Source organism: Mirounga angustirostris, unplaced genomic scaffold (genome assembly GCF_029215605.1).
Source record: "Mirounga angustirostris isolate CCGP_5_RB_7025 unplaced genomic scaffold, mMirAng1.0.hap1 SCAF_14, whole genome shotgun sequence".
NCBI lineage: Eukaryota > Metazoa > Chordata > Mammalia > Carnivora > Phocidae > Mirounga > Mirounga angustirostris.
Genome location: NW_026991722.1, coordinates 69,579,379 through 69,596,362, shown reverse-complemented (window position 1 = coordinate 69,596,362; position 16,984 = coordinate 69,579,379). Strand labels below are relative to the sequence as shown.

Below are 16,984 nucleotides of genomic sequence, written 5' to 3'. Positions count from 1 at the left end.
CTCATGGCGCAAGCAAGTCGAGGAGTGGGGACACAGTCGTCCTCGTCATGGGAGGGTCTTCGAGGTGGCCCTGCAGGGGCGTGGGTGCAGGGGGGATGCACTTGGTGCTTGTCCTTGCCTTCACCCTACGTGGTCGTGAGCTCCTTGAGGACAGGGACAAAGTGGGGTTCACTAGTGCATCCCCAGAGGGTAACACACATCCTCGTGTTCAATAAATATTTGCTGAATTTACCAGGGATGGACGCTTTTTTAGAACTTTTTCTTACAGAAATTTCTACACAGGAGCAAAAGTAGCAAGAACAGAAGGGTGCACTGCACCCACCATCTGCTTAAGTTCTTCCATTCTTACTTCACCTACTGTCATTCTCCCCCCAGCGCAGGCACACATGCACGTACACACATGCATGCCCTCGCACACACTTATTTTCTGGAATATTTTTTTTAAAAAGTTACAAACATCGTGCCATTTTACCTGTAAATGCACTTTGATAAAGATTTCTTTAACTTAAGTACCAGGTTCTGGATACATTTTTGTGTGGAAAGACTGAAGCACGTAAGGAGGAAATAACGTGGGACTCAAGGATATCAACATGATTTAAGATTTTGGAAGAACTCCAGTGAAGGAATTTGGAAAGCCAGAGGAGTGGACTCCCCGAGTCCCAGACGCACTGAATCAGAGACACCTACTGGACTCGGGTGTAACTATGGGGACGGCAGCTGCAGCGTGAGGCTGGCCTCGGGAGAGGGCGCCCGTGGAGGTTCGAAGCCCGAGTCAGCCGTGCAAAGTGCTCACTGACCGGGCGCAGTCCTTCCTCCGTGAGCTGCACGTCCACAGGCAGTGAGAAGGGAACCGGCCCGAGTGCACAGAGCAGCCCAGTCCGGGCGGGTGGGACCGTAGCGGTGAGGATGCGCCCGTGGAAGGGCCAGCTTCTGTCTCAGAGCCAAGGCCGCCCTTCGCTGTCACTCAGACGCGCTGGGTGATCCTGGGTCAGGGGTCTCTGTTTTCAGAAAGATACTCTTCCAAGTATCTGACAAAGCATAAAAAAAAAAGTCGAGCAGGCAGCAAAAGTTTAGTCTTCGGTGGTGATGGAAGAGACACTATAATAAAAGCTAATGATAAGGAAAGGGTGTTTCTGGTTTTAGAGTTTATAGCGGTGGGGGTTAGTTATTAGATTCGAATGTGAGCCTGTTTTTTTAAAACAGCTTTCTGTCCTTTTTTTGGTGAAAGACTTTTCAATAAAGTTCTTTTCAATACTTTTATCTGATTAGTTTTTACAAATTAAAACGTATGTATAAATAATGTAAAGCTTCATTATTCAGCCACATTTATATAATTATTTTAGATGAATTTTTGTGGAGTGATGATTTTTACTTATGTATTCCGCACAGCAATGTTTCTTGAATAATTAAGTTTGGCTCTTCATTATCGAATTGCCAGCTTTTGTTCTTAATTTTGTGTTTTGTTTTAGGGAGCAGGCCTGACTCAAGGTGTCGTTCAGTTAATCCCACCTAATTATTATCAAATCAGAATCAGATTTCAATAATCCCAGATTAGAAAGATTTATGGCATTTGCTTCTTATTGCACAGAACTCACTGATGGTTATTCTACTCATGGTTACGGTTTATTCTAGGGAAGTCATAGACTTTGTCAGGCTAAAATCAGCCACTTGGAAAACTGTATAGGGCAAAGGCACCCTTGCCTTCTTCCCCGTGGAGTCAAGCCATTCTACCCTCTGGTTATTGATCTGAGACAATATCGGCGGAGGATTGCCAGCCAGAGAAGCTTACCCAAGCTGAGCATCCAACATTTTTATTGGAGCTTCGTTCTGTAGGCTTCACTGACTGGTTAACTGCCCACGGTTGAAGCCGGTGTCCAAGTGGATAGATGCCACTCGACTCCAAGTCCCTGCCCTAAACCTCGTGGGTGGTGGTTGTGGTATGGCCGGCTCCCACCCGAAGACCAACGGTTGGGACTGGCCCCACCCTAAACAAAGACACTCCTGTCAGGTCTCGCGCAAAGGCCAAGTTCTTTATTGCACACTGTCTATATCCAGAATCTTATTATTTCAACATGTGATCAATATAAAAATGACTAATGAGATAGCTTTTTTATTTTTATTTTCTTGCATGAAGTCTTCAAAATCCAGTGTTCTTCTGCACTCAGGACACATCTCCATTCAGACCAGCCCTGGTGTGGCTGGACACTGCCGCATTGGTCAGCCCAGCTCTGTACATACAAGTGGGGGATGACCTCTTTCAAGATTGCTCAGACACGTGCTCACACAGCATCGGGCCGTGGGAGACATCTCGAAAGAAATGTTCCCAGAAGGGGCGCTGTGTCACCCCCAGGTTCCTTTCAGCCCCCTCAGAAAGCCGGGCACTACTCTGGAGGCTGTTTATGATCCCCTACCTATCTCTGGCTGATGACACAAATTAGTTTGGACTTCAATGAGGATGGCTTTATGTTGTCTGCTTGAATTTGAAATGCCTTTGTTTGGGCTTGTCGTTATTTTTTTAGTGTTGTTCATATCAACCTTAATGTGATGTCGTACCTATTTTGTGAAGGGCATGGTCCCAGTGGTTTTCACCAGGTCTGCATGCTGCATCGTTAATATTTATCACACAAGTTCAACACTGGTCGCGTTTTGGGAAAACACTGCTCTGTTGGTTTGTGAAATTATAACCTTGATTTGGCATTTTTAGGAATTTGATTCACTACCCACTGCTAACTTTGCTGTATGCCTTATGGAAATGTAAAGCTCGTCTATACGGAGTGTTGGTTTCTTATGATGGTACGTAACAGACATTCAGCATGCAAATCTGTGTTAGAAGTTAAGGTTTCTTTCTCTGAATTCACCAGACTTTCACCAGAAAATCTGACTATTTCACAAGGAAGAAAAAAAAAAAAAGTAAAGCAAATCAGGTATATATCGTAACGGAAGGCTTTTCTCTCCACGGAAGCAACGATCTGGGGTTTACTAGGTCTCCATTGGGTTCAAACCCCCAGAGGCCTCCAGAAAACTCAACTGCACTGTCGACCAGCTTTTTCTAAGAAGTACTCTGCTAACAGGACTTTCCCCAAATTCAAATATTTATTTATGAGCTAGCTGGTTTTTTAAACATCTTGAGTTTGAGTAAATGTTGCTTGAAGTGGTTATCAAATTCGAGAAAGCACGAGGATAACCAGGATGGCCCATCTGTACTCTTCGCCAAGGTTGGCGCTGAGCTAAGCTTTCTGGTGTCGTCACTTTTCAGAGATTTTATGTACTTATTTATTTTGTTTAGTTTGGAGACGTGCCTCCCTGCCTCCCGGGCCACCAGCGCTGTGCCTCGCCTCGGCACCCGTTAAAGAAAAATAACTTTCTTGAAGTGGTTTTCTGTGAGGCCATAGCTAAAGTTTTACTTTCAGTGTGTGCACATACTCATCAATATTCTTTTGGAAATTAAAATGCAGAAAGCAAGACAGATCTCACGGGCTGTCACATGGTGAGCTCCCAGAGCTGACGCCCGCCTCTTGCGATGAGCCGCGCGTCCACTAATCGCTGAACTCTGTGTACTCAGCGCATGTTGTCCTGTGAACGCCTTACCCCTTCCTTCTGCATGGCCCGTTGCTCTGCACCTGACGGTCTCTGAAAATCAGGCTGGCAGCCGCAGGAACCCACAGACCACAGCTTTGTTATGGTTTCCCCCGAGCGGAAACCTAAAACCCTGCATCTCACGGGGTTCATCCTTAGATGCCCTCTTTGTCTGAGGCCCTCCCTGCAAATACTCTGTAGGAGAAACTCCAGGGACTGATCATACCCTAGGAAGCTAATCATTTTTAATAACTTCTATTAAGACTGGCTTTCCTCCGAGAGTTCTTGATGGAACTGGAAATGTTCTTTGCATTTTTCTTCCCCAAATGAGATCCCTGGGAATTGAAAAGTTTTAGTGTAATTCAAAGGATGAAAAACTCATCAGTTCCAGAGCCCAGACCCCTGCCCCCCTTCATGAGCTCATGACGTGGGGGCTCAGACATCTGGAATGATCAGAATTGCTTCGAATTCATGAAATCACCAAGGCACAGAACTGCAGGGGGAGCTTTTGAATAACATCAATAATCCCCAGTTATTTACTCCATAGATTTAACTGTTTCTTAAAAAAAAAGTCTTCCCTCCGGTTTTCCTCCTGGCATTCCTATTTCTTGCATTGCCAGCCAGCTTTGGATCCCGATCCAGTCTTCGGAGACACTCCTCATCCCATTCATGTGTTTTTTTCTTTTCTCTTTTATTTTCTTTCCTTGCTTAAAAACCCATTTCTAAGGGAACAGGGTGGAGGGAGAAGGAAGAGAACCACATCCCCTGAAAAGACCCCAATTCCAGTGCGTTTTTTTGACATAGGTATATTTTGAGAGCTTTCCACCTTCGAGCCATGATTGTTTTTAAAGCATTCTGTAGCTCTTTTAAAAGTACTTTTTAACAAAGCCACCATCAGAAGCTGCACTGTCATTTCAAAATAAAAATTGGTATCTCTGTCACCCACACACCCTGTGATTGTATGTATATTTCAAAAATAACGTTTACTGTGGTTTCTACTTACAGAGAGCTGAATTTCAGAAGGTTATATAAATTTTAAAAATGGGGTATCTATTTGCTGTTGCTGTTATTCCATTATAAAAAGGCATGAATTAGCGTTTGGGTCTGTTAGAAGGTCATGTGTATTTATAAGTATCCAACAGGACACTGGCTTTTTATATCTAGTAATGGGCTGAATTTAGTAAGGGTTTCTCATAGACACCATGGAGCATCCTTCCTCCCCACCCCCTACACACACACACACACACACAGAGGCTTCTTTTTCATTTTCTGCATCAATGAGCTAATCTTGCAAGGCAAGTGATGTACAAGGATTTTGACTCTTCTATTATTTTAAGGCAAGAGAAACAACAATAAATATTGAGCAAAGAAAGCTAATTTGTATTTAGAGCATTTTAATATAGATAATGCTTTTCAAAATCAATATAAGCCAGTTGGCTTTTGCCAGATTTCTTTTATTATAAAGATTAAAAATAAACCAGTCCAGATATTTTTATATTGTAACTCTATTTTCTTGACTTACAAGGATAAGATCTTAAAATATCATTCATAACATGTTTTAAATGTTCATATAGGACTTGATACTTATTTGTTTTCTCATGGTTTGAGTAGATTTAAGAGAAATAATGCTCAAAGATATGTAAAGACCAGCAGATGAGTCCAGAAATTTCTACATAGAGTCCATTCATTCTGCTTATGGAGTTGGAATGCCAGTTTAATTATTTTTGTTTTTTTCAGAAGGAATTTTCTTGAAGGAAGCATTGTGGGTTTTTGCATTTCTAATTGCAGATGGAGCATATTTCTAATGGAAATAGAGGCAAGGCAAAAACCCTATTTTGCCTTCCCTTAATTAATCAAATCTATGTAGATTTATATTGAATCTGTTTTTGCCAAATGCTGGCATTCACTTTAAAGTTTAAATACCAGGCTGACATGTTTTTGCCAGTGTGTCAGCATCCCTTTCTCGGGGCTGCTTGAAGAAGCAGCAGGCCTAACCTCCTCTGCACACCAATAAAAGTCTCTTCAGCTTTCCAGTGAAATTATAATTACACAAAAGGAGTATGTTAGGGCTCTGGACTTCAGTTTCTAATTTCAAATTGTTGCTATCAGCCATTTTTTCCATTAAAATTAACATTTTTTCCACTAGTAAGGAGGAGAATTTCTTAAACATTTTTTTTAAGGCTTACTATTTTAAGGGCATTTTAAAAGGGGGTGCATCCCCGCTGTGTGGTGAGTTGAGGAGGATGGTCCAGGTGTTAGAGGTCTCAGATACAGAATGTAACAGGAAGGACAGAAGCAAAGCAAACTGAGTCCTGTCTATGTAGGGAGTCGCAGTCCTCCGCCCTGAACACCGCAGGATGCCGCACCTCCCAGCCCCTTCCCTCTCCTCTCTTGGCCTCCCACCCCGGCCTAATTTCTTCCCCACGGATGGGGTTTGGGGAGTGTACTCTTTCCATTCAAGGACTTGTGTCCCCAAATCAGGGTTCCCGGACACCTACCTCCAGCTTCCACACACGATAGATAGGCTCCCCACGGGCCCTGCCATCGGCGTGTTCACTGTCTGAGCTTCCGTAACTTTCTACTAATGCAGTAACCATACAATCGTAATCACGCATCACACCTAATCTAAGGGACCTCCTCCTTTGTGCTTCTTACCTTGAAGATGCCGTGTTTTTAATGGGCTAACCCCCACTAAAAGTGGAAGGAACTCTCTGCTCTTAGAAAGTAACTAGTGTGTGAACAGTTGTGTGGATGATGCTTTGTGACGTGTTCCAAAGTGATGGTTTTATGGCCTTACTTCTAAAAAGCAGTTGCAATGGACTATCCAATTTACTCTTTCCCTTTCTCCTTTCTTTTCAAAAGCCGCATGCCAGGGGTAAGATCTACGTCCAGAGTCAAGGTAAGAATTTTAAAATTTACGTATTCTTAAAAGACGAGTCCTTTTAGAGACATGTACTGACGTGTTTGTGGATGAAATAATATGGTGCCTTAGATTTACCTACTAATAATTAGTAGAATGGATGTGCCTATTATTTCCTCATGTGAAGATAAAGGACAAATACAACAACGTTATAAAAGAACAATTTTTTTTTTAAAGATTTTATTTATTTATTTGAGACAGAGAGAATGAGATACAGAGAGCATGAGAGGAAGGAGGGTCAGAGGGAGAAGCAGACTCCCTGCCGAGCAGGGAGCCCGATGCGGGACTCGACCCCGGGACTCCAGGATCATGACCTGAGCCGAAGGCAGTCGCTTAACCGACTGAGCCACCCAGGCGCCCCTAAAAGAACAATTTAAAATGCAGGTCCTTTAACATTTTCGACCAGTAGAAGGACAATGTGTTCTCTCAGGGGTATGTTTACAAAAGGAGAAAGCTGAGCTTCTCTGTTTTAGTTGAGCTGGGGGGGAAGCAGAGCCCTTCTGCTCCAACCTCACCCCTTCCTGCCCTCAGCCAGTCAGTCCCTCCCTGGCGGTGGCCTCCACAGCCTTTCGGGAAACCCTCAGCATCTGAACGCAGCGAGGGAACCACTGTCTTCTTGTTGAAACAATAGGAATCATGGGAAGAAGCCGTTGCAAAGTGGAGCACGTAACCCACTGCAAGCTCGGGTCAGCACGGTGCCGAGGCCCAGAGGGCCACAGACCCCCGAGTCCCGCCTCAGCGGCACCGTGCATTATCACGGGTTCGCATTCTCCAGCGCTTTCAGTGATATTTTTAGCAGAAGAATCACTTACCAAATAAGCCCTTTCTTGGAACACCCATTTTTAAAAAGATGCACCAAGTCTGTTTGTATAAAAGGTGTCTCTAAGTGTCAGGGCAGGTGCGGGCCTGTCTTGGCCGGATTTATAGTGGAGGAACACGCGGGCACGCCAGGCAAACAAGGGCTCACACGCAGCCTCTACCACCTGCACCCTGAGTCGCCCTGAACACCACGTAACCTGTGTGAAGCTCAGTTTCCAACTGGATAAACTGGGGGAGTCAGTGCGCCTCGCAGGGCTTTGAGGGGCCCCAGGAGTGTGTGGTCTGCACCCACCCAGGGTCTGTGCCCAGGGCGGACGTGCAGTGAACACTCGCTAGGTAGTACGAAAGTGAGTAATGACTATCTCAAAGGGACATTGCAGAGAGGGTTACAGGACTTAATTTACATGGCCTAAAACTTCACAGATGGTTCCTATTATCAGGATAAACTGTTAAATGATGCCTTGAACTTCCTACATCTTAAATGTTCAAGTCAGAGAATTTTAAACTTAAATCTGTTGGAGGAGATACCACAGAGAGCAGGCAACGTGTGTGATGCGGAGAGGGCCGGGATTAGGAATTTTAAACAGAGATGCAGTTCGTACATGGGGCTGCGCTGTAGAAGCTGTTGCTTGCAGGCCTTTGTTAGAGACTCACGTTTCCCACCTGGAGGCTGTCCCACCCCGTGATGGATGGCGAGGTCGAAGGGGGTGCACCTTTCCTCGCTGGGGACCCAAGGGCTCCCTTTGAACCTCCCGTGCAGGAGGGATGAACAGGTGTTCACAAGGCACTCAGAACTTTGAGTTCTTTGTAAGAACCAAGTAGGAGACCATTATCTGAACGTCGACACAAGCTAGCCGGCTGCATCTCACCAACGTGGACTCTCTCTCTCTCTCTCTCTTTCCTTCGACCCAGGAGTCGTGACAGTACCAAACGCTGCCTTTAACTGGAACACCTTCCTTCACTGTTCAGGTGAGAGATGAATCTTCTCACAAGATTTTGACCAGGGCGCATTCTGTCCAATGGTGTCAGGTACATGGGGTGCTCACGTGGTTTTGGAAAAGAGGTTCTTCAGGTCAAATGCAACGAGGGAAGGGAGGATCGGGGACTGGGATCAGGACACAACTGGCTTCTCTCTGTTCCTGAGTGTTCTCTTCTTTGGGAGAATGGGAGGAAGAGCGGGTTTGGAGGAGGATTTTTAATCCATTCTGGGTTCAACTCTTCTGTGAGGTACGTGTATATATATGTGAATATTTCCTCCTGTTTCCTCTGGTTTACCTTTCCATTTTCTTCTAGTTTATCCATTTTTCGTGAATGGTCAGCACCGTCTGAGCGCTGATCAAGAAACCTTTGCTTGCTCAAAGTTCACAAAAATATTTTCCCTGTTTCTTTTCCTCCGGAAGTGTGTTTTAGCTCTTTCGTTCGGATTATAACCCATCTGAAATTAATTTTTGCGTGTGATATGAGATAGGGATCAGAATCCCTTTCTTTCTGAATGTTGTGCTAATATCGTTCACTGAAAATGTTTTTCTTACTTCACTGAATCGCTTTGCTGCAAATCGGTTTACCGTGTATGAGTGGCCGTTGATCCACACACACGTCTACCCTTGGGCCGACACTGCGTTGTCTTCTTGCTGCAGGTTTACAGAATGTCAAGAAATCAGGTAGTCTGAGTCAACAACTCTGCTTCACAGTTGTTTCAGCTCATCTGGGTTTTTTGCATATCCGTATACAGTTCCACTCACCTTGTCAATCTCTAATAAAATCCCATTGCATTGATCTATACATCGATTTAGGGAGAATGGATATCTTAAAATTAATTTGTCTTAAAGTCCATGAACATGATCTATCTGTCCACTTTTTAAAGTGTCATTTACCTTCATAATGATTTTGACAGGTCCTTATGTTTTTTTAAAAAAGAAAATTATTGGGGCGCCTGGGTGGCTCAGTCTATTAAGCATCTGTCTTCGGCTCAGGTCGTGATCTCAGGGTCCTGGGATCGAGCCCCGCATCGGGCTCCCCGCTCAGTGGGGATCCTGCTTCTCCCTCTCCCTCTGCTGCTCCCCCTGCTTGTGCTCTCTCTCTCTGTGTCAAATAAATAAAATCTTTAAAAAAAGAAAAATTATTCTTAAGGATGTTATTATCTTTGATGCTACTCAAGAGGTTTTTTAAATTTTATTTTTGAATTGTTTATTGCTAGTATACAAAAGTAATTGATTTTTGACATTATATCCTGAAAATCTTATGAACTTATTTATTAATTCTAATTACAGCACGAGTTTCAATTCCTTTGTAGTATTATTTTGAGTTCTACAAATTTATTTGACCAATCCCTTTTTAAACGATTTGATATACAGCGATGGAGGCGCTAGGATTTCAATCTTCATACATTTGCCCAACTGTTTTCTTAGGAACACCTAAAATCAGAACCTCTGGGTTAGATTATGCACGTAATCAGAGCTTTCATGCATCATGCGTAACGTCTCCTGGAAAGGTAGCATCAGTGAGCATGTCCATCAGCGACATTACGCCCTTTTCCCTACACACAGTGTGGCCAACAGAATCTAGCCTTTGTATTTTCCATATATGGTATGATCTGAGTGCAGTCACAACGTTTAAACAAAATTTTGTTGTACAGTATCTTTAAATACAGGAAGTTTTCTGTCCACCCAGGAGGCCCATAAGTGTATGCTCTGGGGGACGGTCACTGCCTTGCAGGCCGGCCGACCCAGTAATTCTGCGGAAGGTGTGGGAGCAGCTGACATTGACTCAACAAATGCAATGTGAAGTTAAGAACTCATCTGTTTTAACCTGCACTGTTCTCGAGAGAGTGGACGGTGCCAGGGTACTGCAGGGGGGCAAGGGGGGTCTCACGTGACAAGCCTGACGTAAACTTCAGGGAGGAGCTGAAAATGCAAACCACAGGTCCCGTCCGCAGCCAACGTGCAGACCCTCCAAGCCTGTCTTCTCTCAGACAGAAACCCCCACCGCCTACTGTGTGTCAGCGTTAGGTTGCCTTGGAAAAAGAAAATTTCCAAGCTTTTTATTAGAAACCATCTTCCAAGTGCATCCATCAGCCTCGAGGCCAGCAGCAGGGCTGTTCCCCGCGTCACAGGAACCCCCACCGTCCCACTGCTCTGTCGCGCCGGGAAGTGCGGGCCATTATTTAGAACCAGCGGCCTGCTGTAAATCGCCTGTTGGGAGGTTATTTCAGCTTCTGTATATATCACGGGATGCCGCCGCGGTGTGACCAACGGTCATTTCCAAAAGGAGAGGGATTTTCCATCAAGCCTGTAGTCTCTGGTGGATTGTTTCATTGGTCTTACTACGGAGTGATTAACGGAACAGCCGAGGGATGGGCAAGACCCCTCAGACCCGCTGGGCGGCAGTTCCAACTTCACGTGCAGTTAGAAGCCGTGACCGTGGCTGGGACCCGCGACAGAGGGAGGCGTGGTGGTGTCACGGTCGCCGGCCCTGCTGGATCCTGGCACCTGGTGGAGGCAGAATTAATTGGTGTCTCTGGGTTTTATGACCAGGTGTCTGTTCTCATGTGCGGGGTCGTTCATCTTTGTCATTTTTCAGACTCTAGAGATGGACCGTCTTCCCCACCCATCCTCGATCTCAGCCTGGCCTCCAGGGCCGTGATTGTGATTTGTCACTTGCACTTTGAGCTTCAGACAGTGAAAACGGAAGATCCGGTGAATCTGACACAGACTACTAGTGATCAGATACTCACCCCCTGAATCCTTATGAACTGCTAACCTTGCAATCCCGGGGAGTGGGTGGGGAAGGGCTCATCTAACAGTGCGCACCCACAGACAAGTGCGTGATCAGTCCCCAAGGGCTACCGTCTGCTTCTTGGGTCTCTGGTGTGGATTTTATGATGCATCCTCCTTTACAGTGTGTTGTAGGTCCTTCTGAGAATATCCAGCTCCCTTTCTAAGCCCCAGCTAACAAACTACTAAATCTTTGTAGTTTAAAACATTGAACGACGTTTATGCTAACCAGATTTCATGTTCCAACGAACCAGCTAGGGAAAAATAATAAAGTAGATTAAAGGCACTAAGCAGCATTGTTATAATTTTTCACATGATATTTACAGAGTTATTCTGATCAGAAGATACACGTAAGGCATCAAGTCAGTTACTCTGGAGTTTTTCTGTGCATTTCCATGTCCAACTTGCCTGTTCCTATGGTTCAATGATGCGTGATTTTTGCTTTTAAATGCCAGTAACCGGGGCGCCTGGGTGGCTCAGATGGCTAAGCAGCTGTCTTCGGCTCAGGTCATGATCCCAGGGTCCTGGGATCGAGCCCTGCATCGGGCTCCTTGCTCAGCGGGAAGCCTGCTTCTCCCTCTGCCTCCTCCCCCTGCTTGTGCTCTCTCTCTCTTAATAAATAAATAAAATATTTAAAAATAAATAAATAAATGCCAATAACCGACGCATCTAAAACAGTGATTCTTTGTAAGCCACCAAACCCAAAAACTATGAATGCTTAAATTTGGCCATACCTTCCTGATTCTCTGTTCTGTTTGTATTTCTATTGTTAATGTGTCTATTTAATGTTCTTCGCTCTCCTTCTGTAAACTGTATTTATATTTCTACATGGAGACTTGAATATGCCCAGCTCAGATGGTAGTATTTTTCCTCCTTGGTGGTGCCTAGGAAAACCCTTTTGTTTTTCATGTGGAAAATTCATGTTACCAGATCCCTTGATATTTTCACAGCCCCCAAATCAGATTTTCCAGCTAAAATTCACTACGTCTAATGCGCTCAACGAAGTCCTTGGATTCTTTTCTCCTTATAATAACCCATGGAAAAAAAATAAATGAACAGAGCAGCTAGAACAGAAGACGGGCGAGGAAGTGGCTTAGTGTGGGTCAGGTTAGTGCTGTGGAGCCAGCTGACGAGTCAGGCAGAGGGCTGGGCAGCGTGGCGGGTGCTCAGCCCATGGGGACCAATACTGTGCCAGCCCGCGAGAGCGACTCACTCTGTTTTGAAGATAAAAATACCATTCTCCAGGAAATGGCAATCGGAAGCACAGATGTGAAAATCCGTGCATTTGTGAGGGATGAGTTCAGCCCCTGACTCGTGTTCAAGCTGGATGTTCACAAACCACGGGAAGAAAAATAAGTTTGGAGCCAAAAGGAAGAAATGAAACCCACTAAAACATTAGCTAGGCTCCTCCCTCGCCTCCAGACGTGTATGGGCTGACTTCTGTTAGTTCTGCCTTGAAGTGTAAGAATGGCCACCATACGTGTCCCCAGCCGTGGCCCGGCCCATAGGTGGAGCGGGGGCTTCCATGTGCCAGGCTGCAGCACGTGCTTTCTCAATCAGGACTTCCCAATCCTTATCTCTAGATCCTCGAAAACAATACTGCTGTGGGTGAGAAGCGCACAGAAGTTACTCAAACCCAAATGCTGTCTCCACGTTTTATTTTTTAAATCTTATAAATCCTAAAATAAGGCAAAGCATTTAGTCCTTTGTGCTGCCATGGGCTAATTTCATTTCCTAAATTCTCATGACATTTAATCTCCAACCCGGGAAGAAGATGAGGACAAAGACAAAAGAATAGAAGATTAGCTCTGTCTCCCTCCAGGATCTGGTAAGTCAGGGCTCTCAAAATCAGGGAATGAGTCGGGGACCAGCACTTTCATTTTTTTATTTTTAAAATTTTTTAAGGAGGCTCCACGCCTAGTGTGGGGGCCAATGCGGAGCTTGAACTCATGACCCTGAGGTCGAAACCTGAGCTGAGATCAAGAGTCAGATGCTTGGGATGCCTGGGTGGCTCAGTCGTTAAGCGTCTGCCTTCAGCTCAGGTCATGATCCCAGGGTCCTGGGATCGAGCCCCACATTGGGCTCCCTGCTCTGCGGGAAGCCTGCTCCTCCCTCTCCCATTCCCCCTGCTTGTGTTCCCTCTCTCACTGTCTCTCTCTGTCAAAAAATAAATAAAATCTTTTAAAAAAGGGGCGCCTGGGCGCCTGGGTGGCTCAGTTGGTTAAGCGACTGCCTTCGGCTGAGGTCATGATCCTGGAGTCCCGGGATCGAGTCCTGCATCGGGCTCCCTGCTCGGCAGGGAGTCTGCTTCTCCCTCTGACCCTCCCCCCTCTCATGCTCTCTCTCTCATTCTCTCTCAAATAAATAAATAAAATCTTAAAAAAAAAAAAAAAGGGGAGCCTGGGTGGCTCAGTCGTTAAGTGTCTGCCCTCAGCTCAGGTCATGGTCTCAGGGTCCTGGGATCGAGCCCCGCGTCGGCCTCCCTGCTCGGCGGGAAGCCTGCTTCTCCCTCTCCCACTGTCCCCTGCTTGTGTTCCCTCTCTTGCTGTGTCTCTCTCTGTCAGATAAATGAATAAAATCTTTAAAAAAAAAAAAAGAGTCAGATGCTCAACTGATTGAGCCACCCAGGCACCCCAGGGACCAGCACTTTAAAAAACTGACATGAGATAGAAAACATCAGAGCTCCTCGTGTGTAATAAGGCTAATCTGGGGGGTTCCTGTGTGAGTACGTAAAAGCACATATACCGCGTGTACAAGGTTTCAGTACCCTACGTGTACCTCACCGTGAGTCACAGAACGTTGTACATCGTGGGTTCCTGTTTCTCCAGGCTGGCTTCCTGGGGATCATGCGGTAGGGTTAGGTGGAGGCTCACTTCTCCCAGCGTCACCTGAGCAGAAGGCCCGCAGGTGTCCCAAACCACGCGTCACAGCGAAATAAAGGGACAGAATAGGTTTCCAGTGTCCGTGCCTGCCCCACAGAAGCGAATGGAGTCTCTCCACTGAGACAGCACATCAGTTCCTAAAATAGTTCTCGCTTTGGCTCCCATCTCTGGATGTCAGCTCTGTGTGTGTTCTGCTGTTGTACTTTTTTTTTCAATTCATCACTACGGGTTTCCTGATTTCCCCCTTTTGGGTACAGTCATGTGTCTCCTACTTTCCTTCTTGTGCTCTTCTTCTTACGTATTTGAGCAGATATTCCAGGTTCGTCGTGATGGCGGTGTCCGTGATGTTGGGCCCTCCCGGGGGCTCACATCCGCAGACACAGCACGTCAGCTCCTCGCTCACCGGGAGTTCTCGCGTACATAAAACCTGCGTGTGCGTGTGCGTGTGCACACATGTGCCCTGTGCCCCTCCAGTAGTTAAGAGGGCGTCCCCTGGCTTTCTCCTTGTCCCTCTGTTATCTTTCCGTTGTCACTGAGAACTGTTTTTCATGAAGGCACTTTTAATTCTTCTCCTCATCGGACGTTCCCTCTCTGGCTTCAGCTTCACCCATGGTTCTTGCCTCGGAAGGAGGGATTTATGTGTGTCTCACACCTGACCTTCTGTCCCTTAAAGGAACTCTTCAGCGTTACCATTCATTCAAGGGAATAGCTTGGCCTCAGGTTCCTCCGATCTGGGATTCAAATTCTGCACGTAGCTTCTAGCTTAGACTTTTGGCCAAAGAGTAAGTTTTGTATTCCTAGGGTTAGTTCCAGGGTACTCAGAACAGCGGGGCACTGCTTGACAAACACGCCGCACCTCAGCGGAACTGTCAGCACTTACTGCAGAGACCGTGCAGCGTTTTGAGGGCCCTTCTCGGGGGGACGCCCCCGCCTTAACACGTGAGCAGATGCCGTCTCAGACCTGGTCGCGCGTGGTCCGTGCGCAGCGTGTGTGGTCTCGTGGACGTGACATCAGTGTGTCCCCGCAGTCGCCCTGATGACCCTGCTATGTAAGGCTTACAGAAGCACCGAGAAACTGACGGTGTCTGCAGTAAGGAACGGGTGAAATAACACGCGTGAAGGGAAACCTCACCTGCATGGGGTCAGATTTTATCCCCAATTACATGCGTCTGGAAATGACGAAGTCTTAGGTTAGCTTGTGTTAATTATGCAGATAATTTCTATCGAATCACTTGCCTGTTGCTGCGCATCAAGCCACCTCAACGTAAAGGGGGTTAAAGGAGCCCCCAGTTTCCGGTGACCGTGTGGGCTGGCAGCTGGGCCCGGGCCAGGGGGGCGGCTCCCGCGGGCCTCACCTGTCTGCTGCTGGGTCCGCACTCCCTTTGCTGTGGGCCTCGGCCTGCGGCTCCTGTGTGGCCTCCTCCGGCGGGGGGCAGCCGGCCTGGTGCTCCAGGGGGCGACAGACAGCGACACAGGGCTTCCCACGGCCGAGACTCGGAAGTCACTCACTGTCCTTCCACTGGGCTCTGTTGGCTGACGCTAGCCACCAGGCCGGCCCGGAGCCGAGGGGCCAAGAAGCCGTTCCAGCTCTCGATGAGGGGAGCCGCTGTGCGACCTAAACCCTTTATTTCACGTACCCGTGGGCACGTCCGCACTCAGGGTGTGAACACACGTGGACTCGGGAATCCCTTACTACATAAAGCGCCCCTCTACTTGCAGGAAGAAAATCTCTTCTGGAATTGTACCCAAATATTTTCCAGGGCCCGTGGCTCACATTTCCATAAGAACTGCCCCTTCCTCACTGCACAGCCCAGTTACTGGGCTAAACTCAGCTCGGGTTCACCCACCAGGAGGAGCAGTCCATTCGTGCAGTGAATTGTGTGAAGGTTGCGGGGAGGCAGGGGCAGAGGTTGGAGCCCTGTGGCTCACACCTGACCTTCCCGTCCCGGGGTCTTTGCTCCCATGGTATCCAGCTGCCTCCTCTCCACTGAAAATACCTGAACTCTTCTCTTGCAGGGATTAACCAAAATGCTGATAATTTACACATCTTTCTCCTGGTGTGTGGACTTAGACAAGTTAAGGACCCTCTTTACTTGGTGGACGCATTCTCAGGTACGTTTTGTTTACAGAATTGTTTGGGGACTGGTCTCAGCGTTCCTCTCTGTAGGACTTTCAGTTTTGTTGTTTCCGTCTTTCCACATGAGCAGAACTGATTCTAGGTGGTTCCTCTGGAAACAACCAGAAAAATAGGAGCGCTGGGTAGTGACCTCACTCATTTCTACTTTCCTGTGCCCTTGGCTTCTGAGGAAATCACAAAAACAGTGAATAATTGTAAGAATAACATAATATTATCTGGAAACGTTTTACACACGTCAGTTTGTAGGACACATCTGGAGATTTGCTGTGTTGCCTGAGTTACCCCAAAGTCCATATTGGCTTGTGGAGTCATTGCTCCTGGTTGTCCAATACGGGAGAGATCTGGGTAACGCATAACATTCTAGAAAAAGCATTTTACTTATAAGCATACGATGTCCAATGTTACATTTCAAATCCGTAGAATTGGATTGTTATGAATGAGAACAAAATATGAAATAATTTATATTAGCACGTAATTAACATTAAACTTAATGATGTTTCCATCTGTGGCACAGAACCAGTAAAATGTTTTTTTTCTCTTTTTCTTCCCAAGAATGGCATCAAGAAGAGCCTAATGTTTACATGGTGATCGTGGGTCCTGAAGTAAGTTGATGCGCCGCAAACTTTACTCTCATTTCTGTTTTCATCTTTTTTTTTTTCCTGTTTTCATCTTTATACTTTTTATGTATTTTCTAAAATTAGCTGACATTCCTCTTCTAACCAAACTATTTTTTTCCTGTTTAAGTAACTGAAGTCTGCCTTTTTAAAAATGAAAGCCAAGGTTAAAGGTGATGAGGCTGTGTAAATCTTTAGAGCTAATTTATTGCTACAACGGGTAGGTTTTTATGGAAATGCAGAGGAGTCACATCAGGAGAAAG

General features: G+C 46.2%; 1 protein-coding gene across 3 annotated transcripts in view; it reads left to right on the top strand.

Annotated features, from left to right (window-relative positions):
- GLT1D1 (glycosyltransferase 1 domain containing 1) overlaps positions 1 to 16,984 on the top strand; it is an 85,110-nt gene that overhangs the window by 40,322 nt on the left and 27,804 nt on the right. For all 3 annotated transcript variants that reach the window (XM_045887849.3, XM_054510579.2, XM_045887850.3), the window contains 4 exons: positions 6,439 to 6,475; positions 8,228 to 8,284; positions 15,987 to 16,082; positions 16,660 to 16,709. In XM_045887849.3, coding sequence (XP_045743805.1) covers positions 6,439 to 6,475; positions 8,228 to 8,284; positions 15,987 to 16,082; positions 16,660 to 16,709 — 240 coding nt within the window. The remainder of the gene's footprint in view (positions 1 to 6,438; positions 6,476 to 8,227; positions 8,285 to 15,986; positions 16,083 to 16,659; positions 16,710 to 16,984) is intronic.